Source organism: Schistocerca americana, chromosome 6, assembly GCF_021461395.2.
Source record: "Schistocerca americana isolate TAMUIC-IGC-003095 chromosome 6, iqSchAmer2.1, whole genome shotgun sequence".
Lineage (NCBI taxonomy): Eukaryota > Metazoa > Arthropoda > Insecta > Orthoptera > Acrididae > Schistocerca > Schistocerca americana.
The window spans coordinates 354,684,465-354,711,000 of record NC_060124.1 but is presented as its reverse complement, the minus strand read 5'-3'; the positions used below and the strand labels follow the sequence as shown (position 1 = coordinate 354,711,000).

At 42.8% G+C, this 26,536-nt stretch overlaps 1 protein-coding gene and 1 non-coding gene across 2 annotated transcripts in view; both read right to left on the bottom strand.

Moving 5' to 3' along the window:
- The window catches only part of LOC124620144 (neural-cadherin-like), a 198,212-nt gene that overhangs the window by 97,538 nt on the left and 74,138 nt on the right, over positions 1-26,536 (bottom strand). Inside the window, exons 4-5 of the mRNA XM_047146814.1 lie at positions 8,922-9,059; positions 1,295-1,481 (exon numbers count right to left, since the gene is read on the bottom strand). Of these exons, the coding sequence (XP_047002770.1) occupies positions 1,295-1,481; positions 8,922-9,059 (325 nt within the window). The remainder of the gene's footprint in view (positions 1-1,294; positions 1,482-8,921; positions 9,060-26,536) is intronic.
- Positions 4,558-4,629, bottom strand: Trnat-agu. The gene has a single exon. It is a non-coding gene; the product is annotated as a tRNA-Thr (tRNA).

The following is a 26,536-nucleotide window of genomic DNA, read 5'->3' as shown; positions in this document are numbered from 1 at the left end:
TGATTCCATTTTTTTTAGACTTCCAGAAGGCTTTCGACACCGTTCCTCAAAAGCGTATTCTAACCAAACTGCATGCCTACGGAGTATCACCTCAGTTGTGCGACTGGATTCGTGATTTTCTGTCAGAAAGGTCACAGTTCGTAGTAACAGATGAAAAGTCATCAAATAAAACAGAAGTAATATCCGTCGTTCCCCAAGGAAGTCTTATAGGCTCTCTATTGTTCTTGATCTATTTTAACGACATAAGAGACAATCTGAGTAGCCGTCTTAGATTGTTTGCAGATGCTGCTGTCATTTACCGTCTTGCAAAGTTAACCGATGATCCAAACGACTTGCAAAATGATTCAGATAAGATATCTGTATGGTGAGAAGAGTGGCAGTTGACCCGGAATAAGGAAAAGTGTGAAGTTATTCACATGAGTACTAAAAGAATTCAGCTAAATTTCGATTACGCGGTAAGTCACACGAATCTGAAGGCTGTAAATTCAACTAAATACTTAGGAATTACAATTACAAATAACGTAAATTGGAACGATCACATAGATAATATTGTGGGTAGAGCAAACCAAAGACTGCGATTCATTGGCAGAACAGTTAGAAGCTACAACAGCTCTACTAAAGAGATTGCTTACACCACGCTTGTCCGCCCTATTCTGAAGTATTGCTGTGCGGTGTGGGATCGGCATCGGATGGGACTGACGGATGACATCGAAAAAGTACAAAGAAGCGCTGCTCATTTTGTATTATCGCTAAATACGGGAGATAGTGTCACAGACATGATACGTGAATTGGAGTGGCAATCATTAAAACAAAGACTTTTTCGTTACGGAGGGATCTTCTCATGAAATTTCAATCACCAGTTTTCTCCTCTGATTGCGAAAACATTCTGTTGGCAACCACCTGCATAGGGAGAAATGATCATCACCATAAAATAAGAGAAATCAGGGCTGGCACAGAAAAATTTAAGTGCTCGTTTTTCCCGCGTGCCGTTCGAGAGTGGAACGGTAGAGAGAGCTTGAAGGTGGTTCATTGAACCCTCTGCCGGGCACTTTATTGTGAATAGCAGAGTAATAACGTAGATGTAGATGTAGACTTGAGAAATACCCTCCATTCCGTGGACACCGGGAAACTAGCACTGGCGTCCATAGTTGCCAAGGAGGGAACGCATAGATGTGGTCGTGAATGAAAGACTGCAGCAGAGGGAGATACTTCGACAGGTGCAGTAATCGAATAACTAAAGATAGTGGTCAACTATCAACTGAATGTATTGAGGGAGGTGACGTGAACAGCTCACCGGCTGGCGCGTTCTCGACGACCTCTGCGCGGCAGCAGTCTTCGGGGAAGGCTGGCGCGTTGTCGTTGACGTCGGTGAGCTGCAGGTGGACGTCCGTGTAGCCGACGAGTCCAGTGCCCTCCTCATCCTGAGCGAACGCCGTCAGCCGCCACAGAGATCGCCCCGCAGGAGGATCGCGGTCCAGGGGCTGCAAAATAAACTGGCTCCGAGACAGTTCTGAGAGTCAACAAAGGACTAGGCCTACTGTCAGTCTGGTTATCTGCATATTCCGTGAATCATAGTTGCTATCTCTCCCTATGATATCTACCACGGCAGTTTTACAGTTATAGTACACTTTCTCAGTGAAAACAGGACAACTTGCTGACCATTACTGTACAGGGTGGAGCAAAGAAAAGTGGCCCGGAGAACAGAGTTCGAAGGTACAAAGAAACACAGCAGGGGAAAGGAAATACAGTACTAAGATGACTATAGCAGATGTTGAAAGTGACCACCATTCGTCTCTCAGCACTTTTAGCTCCTGTTCAGCAAAGTACTGAAGGTAGATCTAAGCTGGACTGCTGGAATTGCTGCAATCTCATCCGAAATGTTCTGCTGCGGTTCTTGAAGACTATGGGGGTTGCGAAACGTCTTAGACTAGCGGGCTCTCCACACAAAGTAATCGCACACTGACAGATCAGTTGACCTGGGTGGCCAGCTAGGGCCACGACTAGTCTGTCCTCTGCTAACGACTCTGTCAGGCGTGAAGATTGTGTTCATTTGCTCCGAGGATATTTGCTCCATCGTGTTGGACGTAACTGAAGGTTCTTTCCATCTCCGTTAATGCTGCCTCAAATACTAGGGGCGTTTGAAAAGTCCGTGCAAAGCCAGAGAAATGGCACCACCGGCACGTATCTAGGTCATGTTTAGTTAGTAGCATCTTTGGAAAGAATGCACACCAAGTTTCAGCCATATTGGTCTATTTCTTTGTGTTCGACATTCGTGTGAATCAAGGAACTGGAGTGATCGTCAAAAAATGGACGAAAAAGAATTTCTTTTGGTGATTAAATATTACTTTATGAAAGGCAAATCGCCTCAGGTGACTAAAGAGAAGCTTGAGAAACATTATGGTGACTCTGCACCTTTGATTAAAACAGTTTATAAGTGGTTTCAACATTTTCGGAGTGGCTATATGGGCACAAGTGATGCTGAACGTTCTGGACGCCCTGTTGAAGTTACGACTCAACAAATCATTGATAAAATCCATGATATGGTGATGGATGACAGAAGAGTTAAGGTTTGTGAGATTGCTAGAGCTGTGGGCATCTCGAATGAAAGGTTACATAATATTTGGCATAAACATTTGGACATGAGAAAGCTATCCGCAAGATGGGTTCCGCGATTGCTCACGCTTGACCAAAAACATAATCGTGTGAAGTGTTGCAAGCATGGTTTGCAGCTGTTCAGGAAGAATCCGCGGGACTTTAAGCGTCGTTTCGTCACTGTGGGTGAAACATGGATACATTATTATACTCGTGAGACCAAATAACAATCTAAACAACGGGTTACCAAGCGAGAATCTACACCAAAAAAGGCGAAGACCATTCCTTCAGCCGGAAAGTTTATGGCGACTGTCTTTTGGGATTTGCAAGGGATAATCCTCATCGACTATCTGGAAAAGGGTAAAACTATTACAGGTGAATATCATTCATCATTATTGGACCGTTTGAAAACCGAGCTGCTAGGAAAACGCCGGCGATTGTACAGCAGAAAGTCCTTTTCCATCACTACAATGCGCCAGCACACACACCTCAGCAGTTGTGGTCGCAAAATTAATGGAAATGGGATTACAACTCGTTTCACATCCCCCCCCTATTCTCCAGACTTGGCTCTCTCGGACTACTATTTGTTCCCCAATTTGAGGAAATGGCTGCTGGGACACCGATTTTATTCAAATGAGGAGGTGATTGCAGCAACTAATAGCTATTTTGCAGTCTTGGACAATTCCTATTATTCAGAATGGATCAACAAATCAGAACAGCGTTGGACGAAGTGTATAAATCTAAAAGGAGACTATGTCGAAAAATAAAAAAGATATACCCCACACACGTAAGTAATTTTTATTTTTGCACGGACTTTTCAAACGCCTCTCGTAGTTTCAAAATAATAGCAATGTAACCCACCAAAGTCAGCATCTGATGAAAGAAGATGGGACCAATAATGTGGCGTGCAGATACTCCATATCAAATCTCAACTTTCTGAAAATGTGTTTCGTGGAAGTTATGCGGATTCTCTGCTGTCAAGAACCTATGATTCTGCAAGTTGACATAACCACTCAGGTGAAACCAGGCTTCATCCGACATAAAGAACTGATCCATGTCCGAGCCATTCATTGTTACCTCAGTGAACAGCCACTCACTAAACTGGTGGCGCTGAGGAGCATTTGCTGGTTTTAGTGCATGAACAACAAAAAAATTCAAATGGCTCTGAGCACTATGGGACTCAACATCTCAGGTCACAAGTCCCCTAGAACTTAGAACTACTTAAACCTAACTAACCTAAGGACATCACACACACCCATGCCCGAGGCAGGATTCGAACCTGCGACCGTAGCAGTCCCGCGGTTCCGGACTGCAGCGCCAGAACCGCCACACCACCGCGGCCGGCGCATGAACAACAGGCACACGGTAGGGATGCATGTGCAGGTCCGGGTGGAGTATTCGTCTGCATGGTCGACGTGATATGCTGATCCCTTGCGACAGGCGTTGGGGTTGACTTGGTATAAATCTGATGCATTTTCTGGTGAACTGCAGCGAAATTTTCTGGTATGCGGGCACTTTTCGGAATGTTTTTTGACTCGTTCAAAATAGATCTTGTCTGGAGCCATTTTTGGACTAAGTGTTGCGTGGCACTCTTTGATGGCACTTTGACACTATTAAAATTCTCAGCGAACAACTGACCACACCGTTTCCACGACTTTGTTGTCACGAACCGCTGCTCCACTGTGAGTATCATCGTCCCATTTGCACTGCTCCTCTCGCACTGACACAGCCCGCACTACGCTCTGAACCGGTGTGCATCATGTGGCGGGCGCACACGTGGTATGCGCATCACGGGGTGTGGTTATATGCATGCCTTCACGTACAATTGTATCCACTCCTCCGTGCCACTTTTATTTGACCCTCCCTGTATTTTAATTAAATGAAATCATATGGTTCTAGAGATCTCAGCAAGTCTCAAACATCTATGATGTATATATGCAGACTGAAACAACGAATGAAAATTTATACCAAGGCTGGGATTCGAACCCGGGTCTCCTGCTCACTAGGTAGATGAGCTAACCACTACGCCACCCTGGCACAGTGACTTTGCACAACTGTACGTACTACCCTAGCATGCCTCCTTCCTCAATCCATATTCGTATATTTGACTCAAGTTTCTATTTTTTTCTTACAGTGATTTCTGCTTGTAGTTGTGGTCTCCAGTCCGAAGGCTAGTTTGATACAGCTCGTGACGCAAGTCTTTGGTATGCAGCAGTATTCATTTCTTCATAACTACTGCAACCTACATCCACACTTGAGCCTGCGTACTGTGGTCAATTTGTAGTCTTCCCCCCATCCCCCGCCCCCTCCCCCCCCCGCCCCCCGGTCACTTCTCACCAGTAGCATACTGTCGTTGTCTCGATGCCTCAGGATGTGTCCTATCAACAGATCCCTTCGCATAGCCGATTTGCGCCGTAAGTTCTTTTCTCTTCAGTTCCATTCGACACTTCCTCATAGTTATGTGATCTACCCATCGAATTTTTAGCATTATTCTGCAGCACCACATTTCAGAAACTTCTCTCCTTATCTGAAATGCTTATCGTCCATCTTTTGCAAGGTTACATTCCAGACAAATACGTTTGGAAAAGACTCACTAAAATTAAATTTGTATTCAATTAAAACATATTTATCTTTTTCAGTAAATCGGTTTTTCGTATTTCAAGTCTCCCAATTTTGTATATTCTTTAGGTTGACATAATAAATTTTTTCCTGCCCGCAAAAGAAAACTCGCACTTTCCTCACGCAATTCAATGCGTATCACCTGACTTTATTATACGATATTGCACAGTCTATGTTATTCCGAATTATGATGCAAAGTTCCTTTGGACAGGATAGCGTATAAGCGAGAATCAGGGTTGGATTCCCGATCCGGCACAAATTTTCATTCTCGTCATTCCATTCTACAGCTGATGGCTGTCCATATTCGTAATAGCGAATTAGTGTATGATTTTATTATATTACACACCATTACTCCTGTTTAACTTTTGTTGTTGTTACAACCTCTTTTTAAGGCACTATCCATTGTGTTCAACTGAGCTTCCTTGGCTTTAGTTTTGTGTGGCAGAATTACATTGTCATCGACAATTGTCGAAGTTTTATTATACCTTCTTGACCTTGAATTTCCTCTCCAGATTTCGCATTGGTCATCTTCCCATCTTGCTCTGTGTACAGACTGTGTAATATTGGGCATAGGCTACAGCCTTCTTAATTGCCGCTTCCTTTTATGTTAAACTATGTTCAAATCTCTCTCTCTCTCCCTCTCTAAAACACACACATTATTCAGAAGTGCTTCTGTGGAGAAAGGGAAGTTGTCAAACAGATATTATTTAAGTTTGTGTTTGAAGTGAATTTTATTATTTCTTTCTTTCTGTGTGTCACTGAACAGGTAGCCAAAGTTTTTTATGGCTGAAAACATCAGTCGTTCTGTGCCACACACAGGCTGAGTGAAGGATAACGTAAATAATTTCTAGAATGAGAATTTCACTCCGCAGCGGAGTGTGCACTGATATGAAACTTCCTGGCAGATTAAAACTGTATGCCGGACCGAGACTCGAACTCGGGACCTTTGCCTTACTCGGTCCGGCACACATACAGAGCACTTGCCCGCGTAAGGCAAAGGTCCCGAGTTCGAGTCTCGGTCCGGCACACAGTTTTAATCTGCCAGGAAGTTTAAATAATTTCTACTTCTAGTTATACGAGGGCTATTCGGAAAGTAACGTCAGATCGGTCGGGAAATGGGAACCACAGTGCAAATCAAAGATGTTTTATTTGCAGCAGTTAGGGACTCCTTCCAGTTACTTCTCTACGTAGTCGCCACTTCGAATGAGACATTTGTCGTTGGACTGTACCAACTTTCCAATACCCTCGTCACAGAAGGCAGCCACCTGAGCTGTCTGCCAATTCTCCTCGCTGAACTGTACCTCGTTGTCTGTGCCAAAATGTTGTCTTCCTAGCCAGCAGTTCATGTAAGCAGAGATGAAAATCAGGGGGAATCGAGCCCGGGCTGTATGGTGAGTGATCGAGCACTTCCCATCGAAAACACTGCAGAAGCGTCCTGATTGCAGCTGCAGTGCGCACACGACAGCTATCACGATGAAGGAAGTGCATGTCAGTTAGGCTGTGTAAGCTGCATGAAATCACGCGAAATCTCTCACAGGCACTCATGTTTGGCGGGAGACACAATTTTCCAGGCATCCTTACATGCTCGCTGTGTGCTCAGAACTCAAAAAAGCGACATGACGCGATTGACGGGCATACTAGAGATGTCCACCACATATATGCAACTTCATCGGATTTTCACTGTGATTTCCGTTTAACTATCGATCGGACCTTGCTTTCCGAATAGCCCTCGCGTTTATGTTCCTGTTGCTTTACAACTGTCATTGATTACTGGCAAGAAAGTTTGTAAGGGAGGAAATGTGAGCCATGCTGCGGTTCGCGTTGGTGCTGTTTGTAGGTTTCCGTCCTCTGTTGGAGACAAGACCATATCGTTTAGCTGACATGGTTACGGTTGTTTGTCTTCTTCTCGTGCTGACTGGCGCCACTTGGTTTCGCAAGTGTTGCCTATCCGCTAGTGGCAGCAGCGGCGGTTATCTATATGTAGTAACTGTGGCCCTATCTTTGAGGCGACGTCGTTGTTCTTCCGGGTCATGTCAGTGTGGAGTTCGGTTGGGGACTCAGGAGGAGACAGGACCGCACAGTGCGAGAACACGCCAGGACCGCTGGCGGCGCGCATGGACTGCCGGATCGAAGGCCTGTGGTCACGAGGATGCACGACCTCGTCGTAAACCGGATACTGCAAGCTTTAAGTTGAGTGCATTTGTATTCATGTAGAGAAACCTCCACCATTGCGAGATCTTGTGATTCTCCAGTGACTTGGGTTCGTGTTGCTGTTCGTAGTGTTGCCGAGGCGAAGAGCAGCGAGTGGAGTGCTTGGGGAAAGCGGATCTGATTAGTTTTCCTGGACTTCTAATTACTATTTATTGCGTTCAGTTTGTTACTATTTATTAAGTCCAACCAGAGATATTTTTCCTACCTCGTGTCCGCTAACGCCCCAGTTACTTGCTCTGGGAGTTAGTGTTGGTTGGCGATTCTTCTACTTTGGTGGTAGTGATTCCTTTCTCGTTCCGGGCGCTCTAAGCACAGTATTCTGTGGGCGGAGTCGAGACCACCGGTTCCGGCTATGGCGTTTTTTTACACCTTTGCATTTGGTTTATTGGACATCAGGTGCCTCAGCAAGATTATCATTAGTCATTCGTTAAATTGCCACTAGTCTGAGTTACCATCTTGTGAAGTGAATGCAACTCTTGGCGGCCTATCTCATCACACGCGAAAGTGTTTTTTGCCTGACCTACTCAGAGGTCGATTCCTGGTGCACCATCTGTGACTGGCCCTTGTGTTTTATTATTGTATTTACTGTTTTATTGTATGCTTCTAAATATTTTATATAACTGCCATTCTTGGCGTTACAGCAGGTTTAAATGATTGTGCTACCAAGTTTACCATCATTCTGTGTCACCTGTTTAATGATCAGTTGCTTGTCCTTTTAAATTAACCTTTGCTGTTCTGTTTGCTGTTTTACTGTATATTTTTTAAATTTTTTATATAATTGCCATTCTTGTCGTTACAGCAGGTTTTAATGGTTGTGCTACCAAGTTTATCATCATTTTGTCTCAACCGTTTGGTGATCAGTTGCCTGTCTTTTTAAATTAACCTTTGCTATTGCATTGCTGTTTTACAGTATGTTTGTTAAATTTTTTATAATTGCCGTTCTTGGTGTTAAAGGCCTTCAGCCGTGACTGTGGTTACTTTCCTTAAAATTCTAATTGGGATCACATTGGCTTGTTTTTAAAACAACATTTGCTGTGTCTGTATTTTATGCTCATGTGGTAAATTGTAACGCACTGAAAGCACTATTAATTACACAGTTGTTTATTCCTTCATTAATAACGTGTGATATCTTGATTTATTTCTGAGTCTGGAATTACCGTTTTAAAATAAATGTGTGTAGAAGCAAAAGGCAACCAGTAGTAACTGATTACGGCCCCGTCCACAATCGTAACCGAATCCTGCCTTCCGTGACTACCAGGTTTCAAAAAGTGCACCGTGAAGTTCGGTTGCGCGAAATGCGTGTGGAATGTCCGCCACGAGGGAACTGCAACGCCGCTAGCCCGCGTGTGATCGTGGTATATCTTCTCTTCTCAAGCTACTGCATTTTTTATCTGTTGAAACCAGTGTTTTTGAGATCACCAGCAGAACTTCTCTGCTGAGTAGTTGCCATAAAGGCCTCCTCTCAGACATTTCGGATTGATGCCGCAAGAGCTACTTACCCTGAGCACGAATATCTCCCCAGTCCTGGGATCGATGCGGAAGGACGCGCCCTCAGGATCACCAGCGTCGACTCCCGGGCCAGATGCCGAGTACACGATGCTGCCAGGTCGACCGCGATCGCCGTCCACCGCCCGTACCTACGGCACAAGACAATTCGTACTTTACGTGGCGAGAGAAGTAATGTTCGTTAAAACCGCTGACACCAACTCGGCAGTCCCATAAGAGAGTACGGCAGGGAGAGGAAAAACATTGACACACATTTTCCCTTTAACTGACCAATAGATCATTTTATGGTAGCCTAGTACCTGAACCGTGATTTATTTTCAAAGGATATTCTTAAGAATTTATTTATTTACTAGCGATTCATCAAGAATAGTAACATATTTAATCACACTATATAAGCATGGAAGTAGTTGCCAGGGAGGAAATGATGTAATCATAACCAAACTTCTTTTAGCAAATGGGATTTTTATTCACTATAATAGTGCCTAAAAGCTTTTTTTTTTTTTAAAGAAACAGATTTAAAATTATAATCAGAAAGCACCCTCCAAATATCAAAGTTACAATTTATTCAGAGGCAGAAAGAAACAAATTTTGACTATTATGAGCTTTCGGGCCGAGAACCTAGCCGCTCCCTTTTGACATGGCCGTAGTTACGACCGCTCACAACAGCCTCTAAAAGACTACACTGGTGCAAATCTGCAACACACCAGATAACTTTAAACTAAGAGTTTTAACAATTTACACAAGCACACAAACTATGCACAGCCACCCCCCTCCCCGTAGGAGGGATGGAAATGGTACAAAACACTAACAATTAAAATATTAGCCTTGCCACCGAAGGTGCAACTTGATTTTAACTTCTAAGGAAACTCTTACGGTGAAAGGGTGGCAACTTTATATACTAAAATAATCATTTAAATAAAAGCTCATGAAATGCAATCTTATATAAAATTCTACAAGGTTGACCAAACAATAGTTAAGATGCTCTACAGTACACAGATACCGCCTCTCAAGATCATAGGCAATAATATCAAAGTTTCCAAAGATCAAAACATATTTCAGGTATTTAAAAGATTTTTGTGCTGCAACACGTGTTAAATATGCTCATCAGCTGTTCAGGAAAGCTGATCCAGTTGCTGTAGAGACCTTTGTAAACCTTATAAAGGAACAAGAGTGGCAAGATGTTTATAGCGCTGATACAGTAGACGATAAATATAATGCTTTTCTCAAGACTTTTCTCATGCTCTTTGAAAGTTGCTTTCCGTTAGAATGTTTAAAACAGGGTACTAGCACAAACAGGCAGCCTGGGTGGCTGACTAGAGGGATAAGAATATCTTGTAGAACAAAGTGGCAATTATATCAAAACGTTAGAAAGAGTCAAAATCTAAATGCAGTAGCCCATTACTAACATTATTGTAAGGTGCTTAAAAATGTTATTAGGAAGGCAAAAAGTATGTGGTATGCAGATAGAATAGCTAAGTCTCAGGATAAAATTAAAACCATATGGTCAGTCGTAAAGGAAGTTGCTGGTCTGCAGAGACACGTCGAGGATATAGAATCAGTGCGTAGTGCGAATGTCCGTGTTACTGATAAGTCGCATATATGTACAGTATTTAATAATCACTTTCTGAATATAACAGGTGAACTAAATAGAAACCTAGTCCCAACAGGGAATCATATAGCGCTCTTAGAAAAAAGTGTTCCGAGACTGTTACCTGAAATGCTCCTCCATTATACTGACAGAGGGAGATCGAGTTAATAATTAAATCACTAAAGACTAAGAACTCTCATGGATATGACGGGGTATCTAGCAGAATACTGAAGTATTGTTCTATGTATGTTAGCCCAGTTCTCAGCCATATCTGTAACTTTTCCTTTAGGAGTGGTCGGTTTCCTGACCGATTAAAGTACTCGGTAGTGAAACCACTTTATAAAAAGGGAGACACTGATAGTGTTGACAATTTTAGGCCTATTTCTATGCCATCGATGTTTGCTAAAGTTATCGAGAAGGTTGTATATACAAGGTTACTGGAGCATTTAAATTCACATAATTTGCTGTCAAATGTTCAGTTTGGTTTTAGAAATGATTTAACAACTGAAAATGTTATATTCTCTTTTCTCTGTGAGGTTTTGGACGGATTAAATAAAAGGTTGCGAACGCTAGGTGTTTTCTTTGATTTAACGAAGGCTTTTGACTGTGTTGACCACAAAATATTACTGCAGAAGTTGTATCATTATGGAGTAAGGGGAGTAGCTTACAATTGGTTCGCCTCTTACTTTAAGAACAGAAAGCAGTGGGTAATTCACCGCAATATTGAGAGTGGTAGTGATGTTCAGTCCCAATGGGGCGCTGTTAAGTGGGGCATTCCCCAAGGGTCGGTGCTGGGGCCACTGCTGTTTCTTATTTATATAAATGATATGCCTTCTAGTATTACGGGTGATTCAAAAATATTTCTGTTTGCTGATGACACCAGCCTGATAGTAAAGGATCTTGTGTGTAATATTGAAACAGTAACAAATAATGTAGTTCATGAAATAAGTTCGTGGCTTGTGGAAAATAATTTGATGCTAAATCACAGTAAGACTCAGTTTTTACAGTTTCTAACTCACAATTCAACAAGAACCGATATTTTGATCAGACAGAATAGGCATATTATAAGCGAGACGGAACAGTTCAAGTTCCTAGGCGTTAGGATAGATAGTAAGCTGTTGTGGAAAGCCCATGTCCAGGATCTTGTTCAGAAGCTAAATGCTGCTTTATTTACCAATAGAACAGTATCTGAAATAAGTGACACTTCAACACGAAAAGTAGCCTACTTCGCATATTTTCATAGGCTTATGTCGTATGGTATTATTTTTTGGGGTAATTCTTCTGATTCAAAAAGGGTATTTTTGGCTCAAAAACGGGCTGTTCGAGCTATATGTGGTGTAAGTTCGACCTCTGTCGACCCCTATTCAAAAGTCTGGGAATTCTGACATTGCCCTCACAGTATATATTTTCTTTAATGTCGTTTGTTGTTAGCAATATTAGCCTATTTCCAGGAGTTAGCAGCTTTCACTCAGTTAATACTAGGCAGAAATCAATTCTGCATGTAGAATACAATTCCTTGACTCTTGTGCAGAAAGGAGTGCAGTATTCTGCTGCATCCATTTTCAATAAGCTACCACACGAACTCAAAAATCTTAGCAGTAGCCCAAACACTTTTAAGTCTAAACTGAAGAGTTTCCTCATGGCTCACTCCTTCTATTCTGTCGAGGAGCTCCTGGGAGAGCTAAAAAATTAAGCAAATTCCAGTGCTACATTGTTGATTTTCTTCATTTAAACTTACGACTTGTCACCTGAATATGTTTTTTTATATTTCATTTTATCTGTTTCTAATATCGTGTTATAATTTCATGTATTGACTCGTTCCATGACCATGGAGACTTCTCCTTAATTTGGTCCCACGGAACAATAAATAAATAAATAAAATAAATAAATAAATTAGGCCGATACACTCCGAGCAATAAATTGGTTAACACACAAAATCCGACAAACATGACAGAGGCAGCTACTAACGTACGGTAGATTGATAGGGAGATTACCGAACAACCCGAACCGCAGGTTGCTCTAACCCGCCCCTACTCCACAAGGGAAAAACGGACCACCCAATTTATAAACAACCACCTGCCTGCGGGTGGGCAAACGGAGAAGAATGGTGGGACGACCCCAAAGCAGAACGGCTGATGACGTCACCAAGAAAACAAGTAGAATTTAACAAGAGTAAATCAAACAAGATATCACCAGTCACTTAACTTCTAATAAACTGCAATTTCTCGAGAAGACCTGCCGCAGCACCCCCAAATCGCTCTCCCGAACCGTCCGCCGCAAGCCGCTTCAACGGACGCAGCAAAGCGCGCCGAACTCCCGTCTCACGGCGTCGCAGCTCGCACCGGCCAGACTGATGTCGTGGGTTGACTCCTGTTGCTCTCGTGTCGACCGCGAAGTCACTACCCCTCGCTATACGCCGCGGCCCACTGGACTCACTTGGCGACCTCACATCTCCGACGCTCAAGACGGACAAGTCATCTTGTGTCGCAGTGCGCGACCGACCAACCGATCGATCCAACCGCCAATGACTATTGTCTGAGCAAACTCGAGCAGACTGGCGGCCTAACGCGCAGACTCAGATGCAGGAACTAAGCCCCGACCGGCGACCACTCGCTGAGTTCTCTTACTGGCGGAGTGGAAACACTCTCATTTTGCCGGCTTTAAAGGTTGATCCGAACGACAGACATACTAGCCTCCGAACGACAGACAGACACTAACTGCCTAACAAATGCGGACGAGAGACAGACTAGCAAGCTGGGGACGAGAGACTGACCCAGACTGACTCACTGGCGAGCTCATAGTGCCCCTTAAATGCACGTGAACAGGCAACCTTTCCCATTTCCCACCAGAGGGAGACACCAAAGCAGCGATTGCCACAGCGGCGCCACCGACAGAAACGCAGGGCGACTGCTTCACACAACGCGCTGCGGCGCGCTTTTCAAAACAGCAATTTTTACCATGGCTCAGTAACATTAACTAACTCTGAGGTCCCAGAAGTCAATGTATTCCTCCTAATGTCGTATCGAACTTCCTTTTCCCAGGCAGTAACTCGACGTGGCATGTTCTCAACAAGTCGTTGGAAGTCCCCTGCAGAAATACTGAGCCATGGTGACACCATAATTGTGAAAGTGTTGTCAAAGCAGGATTTTGTGCTCGTAATTACGTCTCGATTATGTCTCATAAATATTCGATGGGATTCTTGTCGGGCTATCTGGATGGCAAAATCATTCGCTCGAACTGTCCAGAATCGTGAGCAATTGTGGCTCGTTGGCATGACATTGTTGTTTGGCAACATGGAGTCCACGAATGGCTGGAAATGGTCTCCAAGTAATTGAACATAATCATTTCCAGTCAATGATCGGTTCAGTTGGAGAGGGGACACAGTTCATTCCACGTCAACACTGTCTGCGCCGTTACGGAACCACCATCATCTTGCACAGTGCCTTGTTGATGGGTAGATGGCTTCGTGTGGTCTGCGCCACATTCGAACCCTACCATCAGCGAAGAACTCGTCGAGCTATGTTCCGGGCGCATTTTCATCCAAAAATGAAGTTTCCTTGAAGGTTGTATTATAGAAAGTGGACAATGTGAAAATCTGAGGGCGCAAGATCAGGTGAATAAGATGGGGGCGGAATGACTTCCCAACACAACTACTGTATAGTGTTTTCTTCCAGTATAGCGCCGGCCGCTGTGACCGAGCGGTTTTAGGCGCTTCTGTCTGGAACCGCACGACTGCTACGCTCGCAGGGTCGAATCCTGCCTCGGACATAGATGCGTGTGATGTCCTTAGGTTAGTTTGGTTTAAGTAGTTCTAAGTTCTAGGAGATTGATGACCTCAGATGTTGATTCCCATAGTGCTCAGAGCCATTTGAACCATTTGAGCTAGTCTAGCAGAATGCGGGCGGTCATTATCATGGAGTAGCATCTCTTCACAGTCTTCCTAGTCGTCGTTGGATTGCATCTGAAAGGCGCCTCAGTTGTTGATAATAAATGTCAACTGTGATGGTTTCACCTCATGGAAGCAATTTGTAGCGCACTACAATGTCACTGTTCCACCAGATGCATACCATTATCTTTTGCAGATGCGTACAGGTTTTTGTACAGGAAGACACTGCTTTGTTAGGGCTCAGCCATTCCTTTCACGTCCTATCTCACGAACAGTAACCATACGGGACAGAAATGGTCGGTGTTGTTCACGAGTCAATTGGCGACGAGCAAGAAGAGATGCACATACGGCCACCCGCTGATCTTCGCTTAGAGCATGCGGTACCCATATAACCGATTTTTGAACCTTGCATGCGAATGTCGCACGATGGTGTAATGGTCGGGGTTCATCACATTTTCCAGTTCTAGAGCATACTATCGTTGATCATTGTGGATTAATTCGTTTAAACGATCTTCTAAGTAGTCTGATTAGGTTTTTTTTATTGGTAACGCCACGTAGCGCTCCGTATGAAAATCACTGGCTGTGCTGTGTGCAGTCTGTGGCTGGTTTGCATTGTTGTTGGCTATTGTAGTGTTGGGCAGCTGGATGTTAACAGCGCGTAGCGTTGCGCAGTTGGAGGCGAGCCGCCAGCAGTGGTGGATGTGGGGAGAGAGATGGCGGAATTTTGAGAGCGGACGATCTGGATGTGTGTACATCAGAAAGAGTAAATTTGTAATATTGGATATCATGGACTGGTATATATATTATGACTTTTGAACACTATTAAGGTAAATGCATTGTTTCTTCTGTATCAAAATCTTTCATTTGCTAACTATGCCTATCAGTAGTTAGTGCCTTCAGTAGTTTTTATTTAGCTGGCAGTATTGGCGCTCGCTGTATTGCAGTAGTTCGAGTAATGAAGATTTTTGTAAGTGATTCATGAAAGGTATAGGTTAATGTTAGGCAGGGCCATTCTTTTGTAGAGATTACTGAAACTCAGATTGCGTTGCGCTAAAAAATATTGTGTGTCACTTTAGTGAATGTCTGAGTACGTTCAGGTTTGCTTAGCTGTTTGAAAAACAAATAACGTAGGGGTTTATCAGCACAGTAATTCATTACGTTTTCTAAGGGGACGTTTCATATGGCGACCCTCAGCCGAGGATACCGCACTGGAATCTTCTGATTTTTTTTCTTGTAGTTTGTGTAATTAGTGTAGCTATTGTTTATTGCTAGCGCGTAATTGTAGAGAGAATTTCCTTTGTAGTTGTAGTTTTTCATTGTTGTACAGTGAAACAGTTGTGGCATGCATGTAGATTTGCACCAAGTATTTCGCAGCTGTGCTTGCAATTAAGGAGATATTATTTTCAATGCTATGTTAATGTGTTTTCTTATTTTGCTCTTCAAATTGTGCTTTTCTTTGTTGTCGTGTGAAATATTGTGATAATAATGGCGTGTGAAAAACGTAATATTAGGCTGCAAAGTGAACTGAGAAATGACATTGAAGACGAAAGCAGTGTGTTAGCGCCACCGTGTAATGAATTAACTAATGTTCAAACTAGTAATTTGGTAATTGTGCACAGGCAAATAATCGTGTAGACAGTGAAACAATTAGTGAACAGGGAATCATTATCGATCGATCGGTCGGCAACAATTCGCCTCAGAAATCCGAAATGATAGGACACAATCTTGCAAATACTGTAGATTCAGGTTTTGCGTCTTCACCATTTTCTCAAATAAGTCATGACACATTTTCTGCTCGTCAAAATGTGAGTGAGAATTTTATCATGCCTTCCTCCCAGCATATTGGTCTCAAGCTACACAAGACCGAGTAAAACATAGCATCATAATGATGAAACATTTCAAACAATCTGAATTTTCCAGCCTTGTGAAATATTTTGAAGACATGTTGCACAATAATCAGTACCTGTAAAACCCATACAGCCCCTCAGAAGTCATCCGCATTTGCTTAATCAAATTGCCTGAACATTTACGACACATTATTTTGGCAGGACGTTGCAAAGACGACATAGAAGCTTTTCAGGGACTGTTACAAGAATTGGAAATTGACACTGACAATCGCGGAACGCGAAAACAGGAGCACAACAACTACAGGTCACATCCGTCACAATTCTGCGATGACAGAAATAATAGACACGACAAGGCTATTCTTACAACGTAAATCGTGACCAAAACAGACAGCACCCATATGACAACCGTTGGCAGAGCAGTAATAATTACAGGGAAAGATCACCTCTCCGCGGTAATGACTATCACAGAGGCTATCAGAGAAACAGACACTATGGGAACCAAAATAAATATTATCAAGGGAAACAGAAGAACTTCAGATGCAACAGCTCAGCATGTAGTTACGATTCAGGGAGAAATTCTCCATCATGTGACTGACAAGAAAGACACAATGGAATCTACCGACATGACGACAGACGATATGATCGTAACGACAGACCTGAATTGCATCAGAACTGGCGGGATTCAAACAGGGCAGGGCCCTCTCGACGAGGTGAATTTGTAGAAGTTAGGTCTCCAAATCCCAATAACGACGCGCGCCAACAAAGAGACAATAGGCAATGACTCATAACGCTGGCAGCTACAAAATGTACTTATGAAACTGACAACGCAGCTGCCATAGCTAGTAATTACTTAAAAATGGAAGACATTAGGGACATCTTACTCCAGGAACACGACGTAAAACATAACATCATTGCATATCCTGTGATTCACATTACAGTAATTGACGTAAAATGTACGGCCGTACTTGACTCTGGCAGTCCCATTTCAGTAATTAGTGAAACAGCCTTTAGCAAATGCAACAAATAGAACGATTGCCCCACACTTCCGTTACGTAAGATTAAATTACAAGGTGCAATCGTTGGAAAAACTGTAGATGTACGCCAACAAACCAACTTAGAATACTTTTGTCAAAGCCACTGCTTCTCTAGGAACTTTCTTATTGTTCCATTATTGTCGACGGAAATTATATTGGGAGTAGACTTTTTGAATGATACAAAGCAATCTTAAACTTTCACAATACTGAAATAAGTTTAGAGAAAGAAGGTAAGTAAATAGCTTTGAAATTTGAAGTTTAGCTCTTAAACCATGACGAGGAAATTAATCGGCTTTACTTTCTGTTAGACAACAGTTCGGAATTTTCTACGGAACTAGACACTAACAATCACTCGGCAAGTACTGACAGGGATGATATCGACGACATATTTGAAACTAATGAGTTAATTCAGAATAATATCCAAACAATTGAGAATTGTAACGACATTGATAGGCAAGACCTTTTTGAGATTTTACAAGCACATTCCACAGTTTCTACTCACAAAACAGGAACAATCAAGGGATTTCAATACCAATTTCGTGTTCGTCAGTATACTAAATTTTATGTTAGACCATACGTAATTCCAGCACATTATAGGGACCGTGTTAGAACAGAAATACAATCTATGCTTGACGAGGGCATTATTGAGCCTGCAGTAAGCTCATACAACAATCCATTACATGCTTTTGAGAAGAAAAATGGATCGATCAGACTTGTCTTAGATTCGAGACAAATCAATACTATCACTATTCCTGAAACAGACGGGCTGCAAACGATGGAAGAACTTCTTCAAAATTTTGATGGTGTGAAAGTGTTGTCTTCTATTGATCTCAGATCCAGCTTTTATCAGCTCGAACTTCATCCAGAATGTAGAAAATACACAACTTTTTTTTGTTTCGGTGTTTGTTATCAATTTCGGAAACTTCCTTTTGGTTTGAACATTTCTTCGGCAGCATTCATTCGCGGACTAAATTCCATATTATCTGATTTCTTAAAACGTCACATCACCTTATATGTGGATGATATTCTAATAGCGGAAGCCTCATGGGAACAACATAATCGCATCCTCAACAGTTTGTTACGTATTTTTGCAGAATCTGGAATTACAGTTAACTTGGAAAAGTCTGAATTCGGTAGGTCAGAGGTGAGGTTTTTGGGACATATTATTTCTTCTGAAGGCATTCAGCCGGATCCTGAAAAGTTAGAAGCAATCAGAGCCATTCCAGTTCCATCCACAAAAAAACAAGTCCGCAGTTTTCTAGGTCTCATAAATTTTTACCGTCGTTTTCTGAATATGCAAATTCTGGTTACACCAAAAGTTTGTTCTCTCTCTGGAAAACATACTATTTGGAACTGGGACGAACAAGCACAGTTGGAATTCAATTCTTTCATCCAGATCTGTCACAAGATTTCTGCCTTAGCACGGATTATTCTAAAGTCGGTCTTGGTGCCCACTTATTTCAAGAAGCCATAGAAAATGACACTACTGTTCAGAAAACCATTGCTTTTGCTAGCCGACTGCTAACAAAATCTGAAAAAAATTATTCCGTTACTGAATTAGAAGCTTTAGCTATCGTGTGGGCATTTAACAAATTCCGTTTCTTTCTTTCTGGCAAGCACGTAAAAGTATACAGTGATCATCGTGCATTACAATTTCTTATGTCTTCAAAATTAAATCATGACAGGTTAAAACCTTGGGCATTGTTTCTGCAAGAATTCCACTTCACAGTAGTCTACATTCCTGGCAAAGAGAACATTGTTGCGGACGCACTGTCACGCGCACCGGCTGGGCTTGAAAAAAGTAACACAGAAGGCAACCTCGAGAAAAATTTCAGTATTATTTACATTCAGAAAGTCGCCTTTGAAAACTTCATCACCACATCTTTAAAGGACATTGCTCATGAACAAGATAAAGATCCGATTTGGAAAGACATCAAAAGTAAATGGCATGAAAAGACGTACACTCAGATTCGGCATTATTACCTGGTTAGAAACAACATACTCTTCAAACGCTGCACTGTTGATGACAAGCTATGGGTACTTTGCATTCCAGACGATTTTGTTAATAAGCTCGTTTGGTAACTTCATTTCAGCTACGCACATTTTGGTCCACGAAAATGTTATCGTATTCTTCGAACGACTCGTTATTTTAACAATATGGAAAAGAGAATTCGAAGAGTCTTCTCTATTTGTAAACTTTGACAAAAGGCGAAATCATCTACTATCTCACATCGTGCTCCGTTGTTTCCTATCATTCCTTCTAAATTAAAAGAATTTGATGCTGTTGATCTCTTGGGACCCCTTGTCAGAACATTGAATGGATTTTCGTACGTTCTAGTCGCTGTTGAACTTACTTCAAAATTTGTTTCTTTCACTCCGTTACGTAAAGCCACTGGACGGTCTGTATCCAACGTCTTTGTTAAAAATTTCTTACGTGAAGTTGGACACGTTAGTAAAGTCATTTCAGATAACGGACCACAATTCAGGTCTGCTGTTTGGTCACGCATGCTTTGGAACCATAAAATCAAACCTGTTTTTATTTCATTGTACTCACCACATTGTAACCCGTCTGAACGGATTATGAAAGAAATCAATAAGCTTTGCAGACTTTATTGTCACAGAAAGCATCAGCATTTAGACGGATATTTACACTTATTTCAAAACGTACTGAATGAATTGCCTCATGACTCCACTGCTTTACCACCTTTTCTTGTACTGAAGAATGAAGAACCACCGAACAGAATCAGAGAGCTTGTACCTTTCCCGAATACACGTAAACTTCGACACAAAGACATAATTGATTTGGCTATTAAAATGTAAAATCTGCAGCAGATAAAAGGAGATGTGGTGGTGGTGGTGTGTTGGGGCTTTTGGGCGCTCAACATCGAGGTCATCAGCGCCCTGACACACATTTAAAAGAAACAAATGTGGACAGACCTAAGAAAACTAAACCACACACTCAAACAAAGCAGGAAAAGAAGGAAACGCTACCTAAGAAAGTAAAACCTAAGGAAAGGGAAAACATAGCAACAAGAATGCCACTGAAATTGTCACTGGCGGGCTACTTACATAGAATATGGGCGAGCTTGTCACACAGTGAGCAAATTAAAATCCTCTCCCTAAAATCTTTGTAAAAACATTTGACATGGCACAGAACTTTAAAACTTTAACCACATTCGTCCGAGTGTTGCCTAAAAGAGTTGGCAGGTCTGCTGGCAAGTCAGCCGCGGCCCGCTGGTCAGAAAATAAAACGCAATCGAAGAGAACGTGGCGCACAGTGACCTGGACGCCGCAAGCACCACACATTGGAGGGTCTTCTCGCCGGAACAGGAAGCCATGCGTCATAGGGCTGTGGCCTATTCGAAGCCGAGTGAGGAGAACCTCGTCCCGTCGACGGGGCTGGAAGGAAGTACACCACACACGCGTTGTGGGCTTGACTATACGGAGCTTATTGTCAGTCACTTCCAGCCACTCATCCTCCCACCGACACATGACTCGTGAGCTCAACAGCGAGGTGAGTGCGTGCAAGGGGATAGCACACTGAGATACGTGTGGATCGAGACACGCCTCCTTGGCTGCGAGATCTGCCCTTTCATTCCCAGCAATGCCGGCATGCCCCGGAACCCAGCAGAAAGTTACAACCTTCCTCAGTCGCTGTAGTCGGAGGAGGGCATCCTGGATGGTCTGGACAATTTTGTCTGCCGGATACAAACGTTGCAATGAGTGAAGGGCACTGAGTGAATCGGAACAGACAATAAATTTAGGAGAGGAAGAATGTCTCATGTGCTCCAGTGCCCGCAAGATCGCAAACAATTCTGCATCAAAGACAGTAAAAGTCTGAGGCAGTCGGACCTTGAGGACACGATATGGAAAAACAACTGAGCAACCAACAGAATCCCTTTGTTTCGACCTATCCGTAAAAACAGCTACATAGTCGTGGTGCTCAGATAAAATGGCAGAAAATGCTGCATTAAAAACGGTGGCAGGAGTGCAATCTCTCTTGTACTGCAATAAATCTAAAATCACTCCGGGCCTCTTCAGTAACCAGGGTGGCAGGCGGTTAAAACCTTGGATTTGGGGTTGTACAGACTCCACACCGAGGGACTCTAGTACACGTTGCACACGGATCCCAAACGGCAACGTAGCCCGGGGACGGCGGGAAAAAAGGCGGTCCAGAGGTGGATGGGCAACAAGATGGTGAGCAGGCGATCTGGGAGCTGCAAGAAACTTACAAGCCTGGCGCACCAGCAGGAGCTGTCGGCGGATGGTAAGTGGCGGTTCGCCAGACTCAGCACAGAGGCTGGGTACGGGACTGGTCCGATAAGCACCCGTGGCCAGTCGGATCCCAGCATGGTGAACAGCGTCAAGAATCCGCAAATAAGATGGCCTCGCTGACCCATATACTGTGCACCCATAGTCCAGCCGTGAACGCACAAAAGCTCCATAAAACTGTAGGAGACGCGCCCTGTCCGCGCCCCAAGACCTGTGGCTGAGGCACTTGAGGATGTTCAGTGCCTTCAGCGTTCTGGCTTTCAAGTCACGTAGGTGTGGCAGCCATGACAACCTGGAGTCAAAAATTAGGCCCAGAAACCGCACTGTATCTCTAAAATGTAGTACAGTATCCCCCATATGCAAGGCAGGCAAAGTAGAAAGATGACGAGAACGATGAAAATGAACACAAACACACTTTTCGGCAGAAAACCGAAAACCCGTCTTTGCAGCCTACTCCTCTAACCGCCGCACTGTTAGCTGCAACTGACGGCTCACGGTTGCAACACTGGAGGAGGAACAGAAAACAGCAAAGTCGTCCACAAATAAGGAGCACTGTACTGGACTGCTCACTGTAGACGTTATACTGTTGATGGCTATGGCAAAGAGGGTAACGCTTAAAACACTGCCCTGGGGGACACCGTTCTCTTGCTCAAAGCGATCAGACAGTGTGTTACCAACGCGGGTCCAAAAAAACCGCTGAGACAGGAAAGCCCGAATGAAAATTGGGAGGCGGCCATGAAAGCCCCATTGATACATTTGTGCAAGAATACAGTGTCTCCAAGTAGTATCATATGCCTTACTGATATCAAAGAAGATACCGATACAGTGATGCTGACGGAGAAAAGCCTGCTGAATACCTGCCTCTAGGAGGGTCAGGTTGTCGACCGTGGACCGAAATTTTCGGAATCCGCACTGAAAGCGGCTAAGGAGCTGTCTGGTCTCTAACAGCCAGACAAGACGCTGGTTAACCATCCGTTCCATGGTCTTTCCGACACAGCTTGTCAAGGCGATACTACGATAACTACCGGGACATGTGCGGTCCTTTGCTGGTTTGAGGAGAGGGATGAGAATTGCCTCCCTCCACGAGGTGGGGAACACTCCTGTCTGCCATATGAGATTAAAACATTCGAGGAGGATTTCCTTTGGCGCCGCTGGCAGATGTCGAAGCATGGAGAACCGGATGCGGTCGTAACCTGGTGCAGTGTCAGAAATCTCAGTAAGTGCCGATTCAAGTTCCCACATGGAGAAAGGGGAATTGTAGGCCTCAGAACTGTTCGACCGAAAGTCCAAGGTCGCTCTTTCGACAGTCGCACGGTAGCGACGAAACGCTGGATCCTGATTTGCAGTGGCAGTACTTTGTGCAAAATGCTCTGTCAGTGTCTGAGCAATGGCTCTGGGTATCGTTTGGAGGCATCCCTGGTTGAGGACTGCTGCTATTGGTAAACGGCTATGTTTACCGGAAATCCTCCGGATGGCTTCCCATACTCTTGTGGAACAAGTGGAACGGTTGATGGAGTCCAGGAACTCCTGCCATGACCTTTTCTTGCTCTCCTTAATACACGCCGTGCCCTGGCTCTCGCGATTCGAAAGTCGGTAAGATTGACCGCTGTTGGGCGGCATTTAAATCGGCGAAGAGCCACACGCCTGTCCCGGATGGCTGAACGGCACTCTTCTGTCCACCAAGGCACAAGGCGCCGCTTAGGAGTGCCAGAAGTCTGTGGTATGGACAGGTCAGCAGCATGATGGGCCACAAGCGTGATGTGATCCACCCATTCCTGTACGTTATTGTGGCGGTCAAAGACAGCCAACCGAGTGAACAGTGGCCAGTTAGCCCTGCCAATCATCCACAATGGTGGCCGTGGTTCCAGCAATACACCATCCCGGAGATGAATGCGGATAGGGAAGTGATCGCTGGAATGAAGGTCGTCAATGACCTCCCAGTGAGCAGAGTCGGTGAGGGTTCGAGAGCAGAAAGATAGGTCAATGGCTGAGAATGACCCTGTAGCCGTAGAGAAATGAGTCGGAGTACCTGTGTTGAGGATGCACAACACTTGAGATGTTAGGAGGCTCTCCAAAATTCGACCTCGAGTGCAAAGAGAAGTGGAGCCCACAGGACACGATGGGCATTGAAGTCTCCCAGGAGAAGAAATGGGCGGGGGAGTTGGTCGATAAGATCTGTGAGAGAGTCTAAGGTCATTGCATCCAGAGGGGGTAAATAAAGGGAGCAAACGGTAAGCCTCCGAGGTGAATAAATTTCAACTGCAACTACTTGCAGGTCAGTATCCAGGGGGAGAGCAGAAAGGAGGTAACTACACGGTAAAGCAAATGCAAAGAAATTATACATTGGTGAGAAAGTTCTCATTAAAGCTCATCCATTGTCACATAAGAAGAAACACTTGAGTCACAAATTCTTTCTGATTTACGATGGACCTTACAGAATCCGACGTATACCACATGATAATTGCGTTGAAGCTGAAACTCTGCGTACTAGGAAGAGTAAAGGATTGCACCACATTTCACATGTAAAACCGTATATTGAGAGATAATCTGCTTTTTAACTTTGCCATACAACTTATCACTTCACGTTACTAATATGCTTTGTCAGACTTAGAAACTGTTAACATGCAACAATGTTTGAAGTTAAATATCGAGAAAGAACCAAGAGAACTTATTTAAACAGAAATTACGAATGCGTTGTTATAGTGAACAGACGACACAGTGTTAACTGTGTGTGTACATTCTTGCTTGTTACTTGCACGATTGCGTAACGACCATAAGGCTCACATGCTTAGAACATGTACCGGTACTGCTAATGAGATTTTAATGCAACATTTTGATTTACTTGAAAATACATTCTGGATTTAAAGTACTTTCTGAGAGATATCAGATGATACAGTGGTTAGTTTATTTGACAGCTACACGATTATATCACGACGCTACTAATGAGTGACACAATTTATATTATTGCTTTTGCGCTGTATCTGTTTTATATCTGCACATTTTTTCTGAATTCTTCTGGAAAGGAAAACATGTTTTAGTAGTAACTTTTGTGGTATAGCTACAATGAGACAGCCTTTTACGTAGCACAACAATACGTTACAGTACAGTACTTTATTCATCACGGCAATAAGCATAATAACTACGATATGTATACGCAAAGCATTTCAATTTTGTTTATGATGAGGTGAGCACATTGACTTCAGCAGAACTTTGCTTACAGAGGACGATAACTACGACACTTCCACAGAATTATCTTACGGCAAGAGGCACATTCAGCGCTAAAGGACACGTATTTGAGTGATTAATTTTGTACTTAAAACATTTATTTTAAAAAAATTTTGAATTACAAAGAAAGTTTTCCGTGATACATTTCATTCCATTTCTGTAATCTGTAACACCTGAGGGTATAATTACATTAATCCTAAGGGGGGTACACGCTTACTTTGTGTACCATGTGTCTGGCAAGCACAAGGAGCCCTAGCTAACATGGTATTTGCTAATACAACTTTACACAACGGTACCATATTTCTCCGACACAGAATTACACAGCTACCTGATTATGTAACAGAGAAACAAACATTTTTTTACTACGTCAGTGACAGATGTTTACGCAATTACACAGTTGGATAACTTCACACTTATGAAACTGTATTTTGTATGTACTTTGTGAACTCTTCATATTTTTTCAGAACCATTGTGATACTATGAGAGCTTTGAATGATGTATTTGGTATGGGATCATGATTTTTAAAGTACGTTTGAGGTAGATGACACTATTGAAATGAGCAGAGAATTTTTTTTAGGTTTTGACATTATTGCAGAAAGCTACGACGTTTTTGAGATTTGACTGAGGTGTTACGACGTTATTATTACGACGACGATGAGTATTACGCTGCTGAGGTATGTTTATGATCAATAAGCTGATGCTACATGAGAAATTTGATTATGCTACGTATCTGTTATGATGAAATATCTAAGAAGTGTCGACGAATATGTATATGCGTACTAAGGAAAGGAATAATGTGTAGTAGTTAGCCACTCTCATTTGAGAAAAAGGATGTTGGAAACCAAGAATCGTACTTTAAGAGTTATGAAATGTGTGTAAATGCGTGAACGTATCACAACGCCGGCGAAAATTTTTTGGACACTGTTATATTTATAGGATTTTGTTTCTACACATTTCTACTGTAATTTCTCGACTTGTGAAATTTTATTTGTGTCAAACTATCACTGCAGCGGAAACTTCTGTTGTAAATTTCGGTAAGAAAGCTAAGTGACCTCGACGTAATGCGTCGTTGACGCCCAGCTGTGCGTCGCCTGGAGAAAAAGCCATTAAGTGGAGAAAAAAAGAGGCCATTAACCTCGATATTGACAGTTCTTTGTAGAAAGCATCGCAAATACGACACGCTCAAACTTGAAAACATGATTACACTTTAGAGTTCTTAATTTATGATATTTACTGAAGTGAAATGATGAAAAACATTTCACGTCTATTGTCTTGCTGGTTGAAAGATTGATTACTGCTATATGAAATGCCATATGGCTAGTGAATGACGTTTCACGCCTTGCTTTGCCTATTTTGTTTAATATCTAGTTTCTAGCTGCACTGCAGCATTGGATAAAATAAAATTTTATAGATGTACTAATATAAATATTTTATGCTTACAGATCCAGTAAATAATAACTTTATGATGTAATTTAAAAAAACGAAGGAGCACAAAAAGACATTTCCCTTCACAGGAACTGCATACAGAATTTTCTTTTTAAGTACTTGGTAATTTCTTTGGTAGAATAAGTTGTGGTGCACCACTTTAATTACATAGACATTAGAATGTGAATAGACATTTTCCTTATCTGCATTATTGTCTTTAGTGTACTATTTTTTCTGCTTGAGCTTTGTCATGTTTAGATATTTGTTATTGCATTTGCTGTTGCTGTTTTCCAGGCATAGAGCTACTTAATTTCACTTTGTATTACTCTGT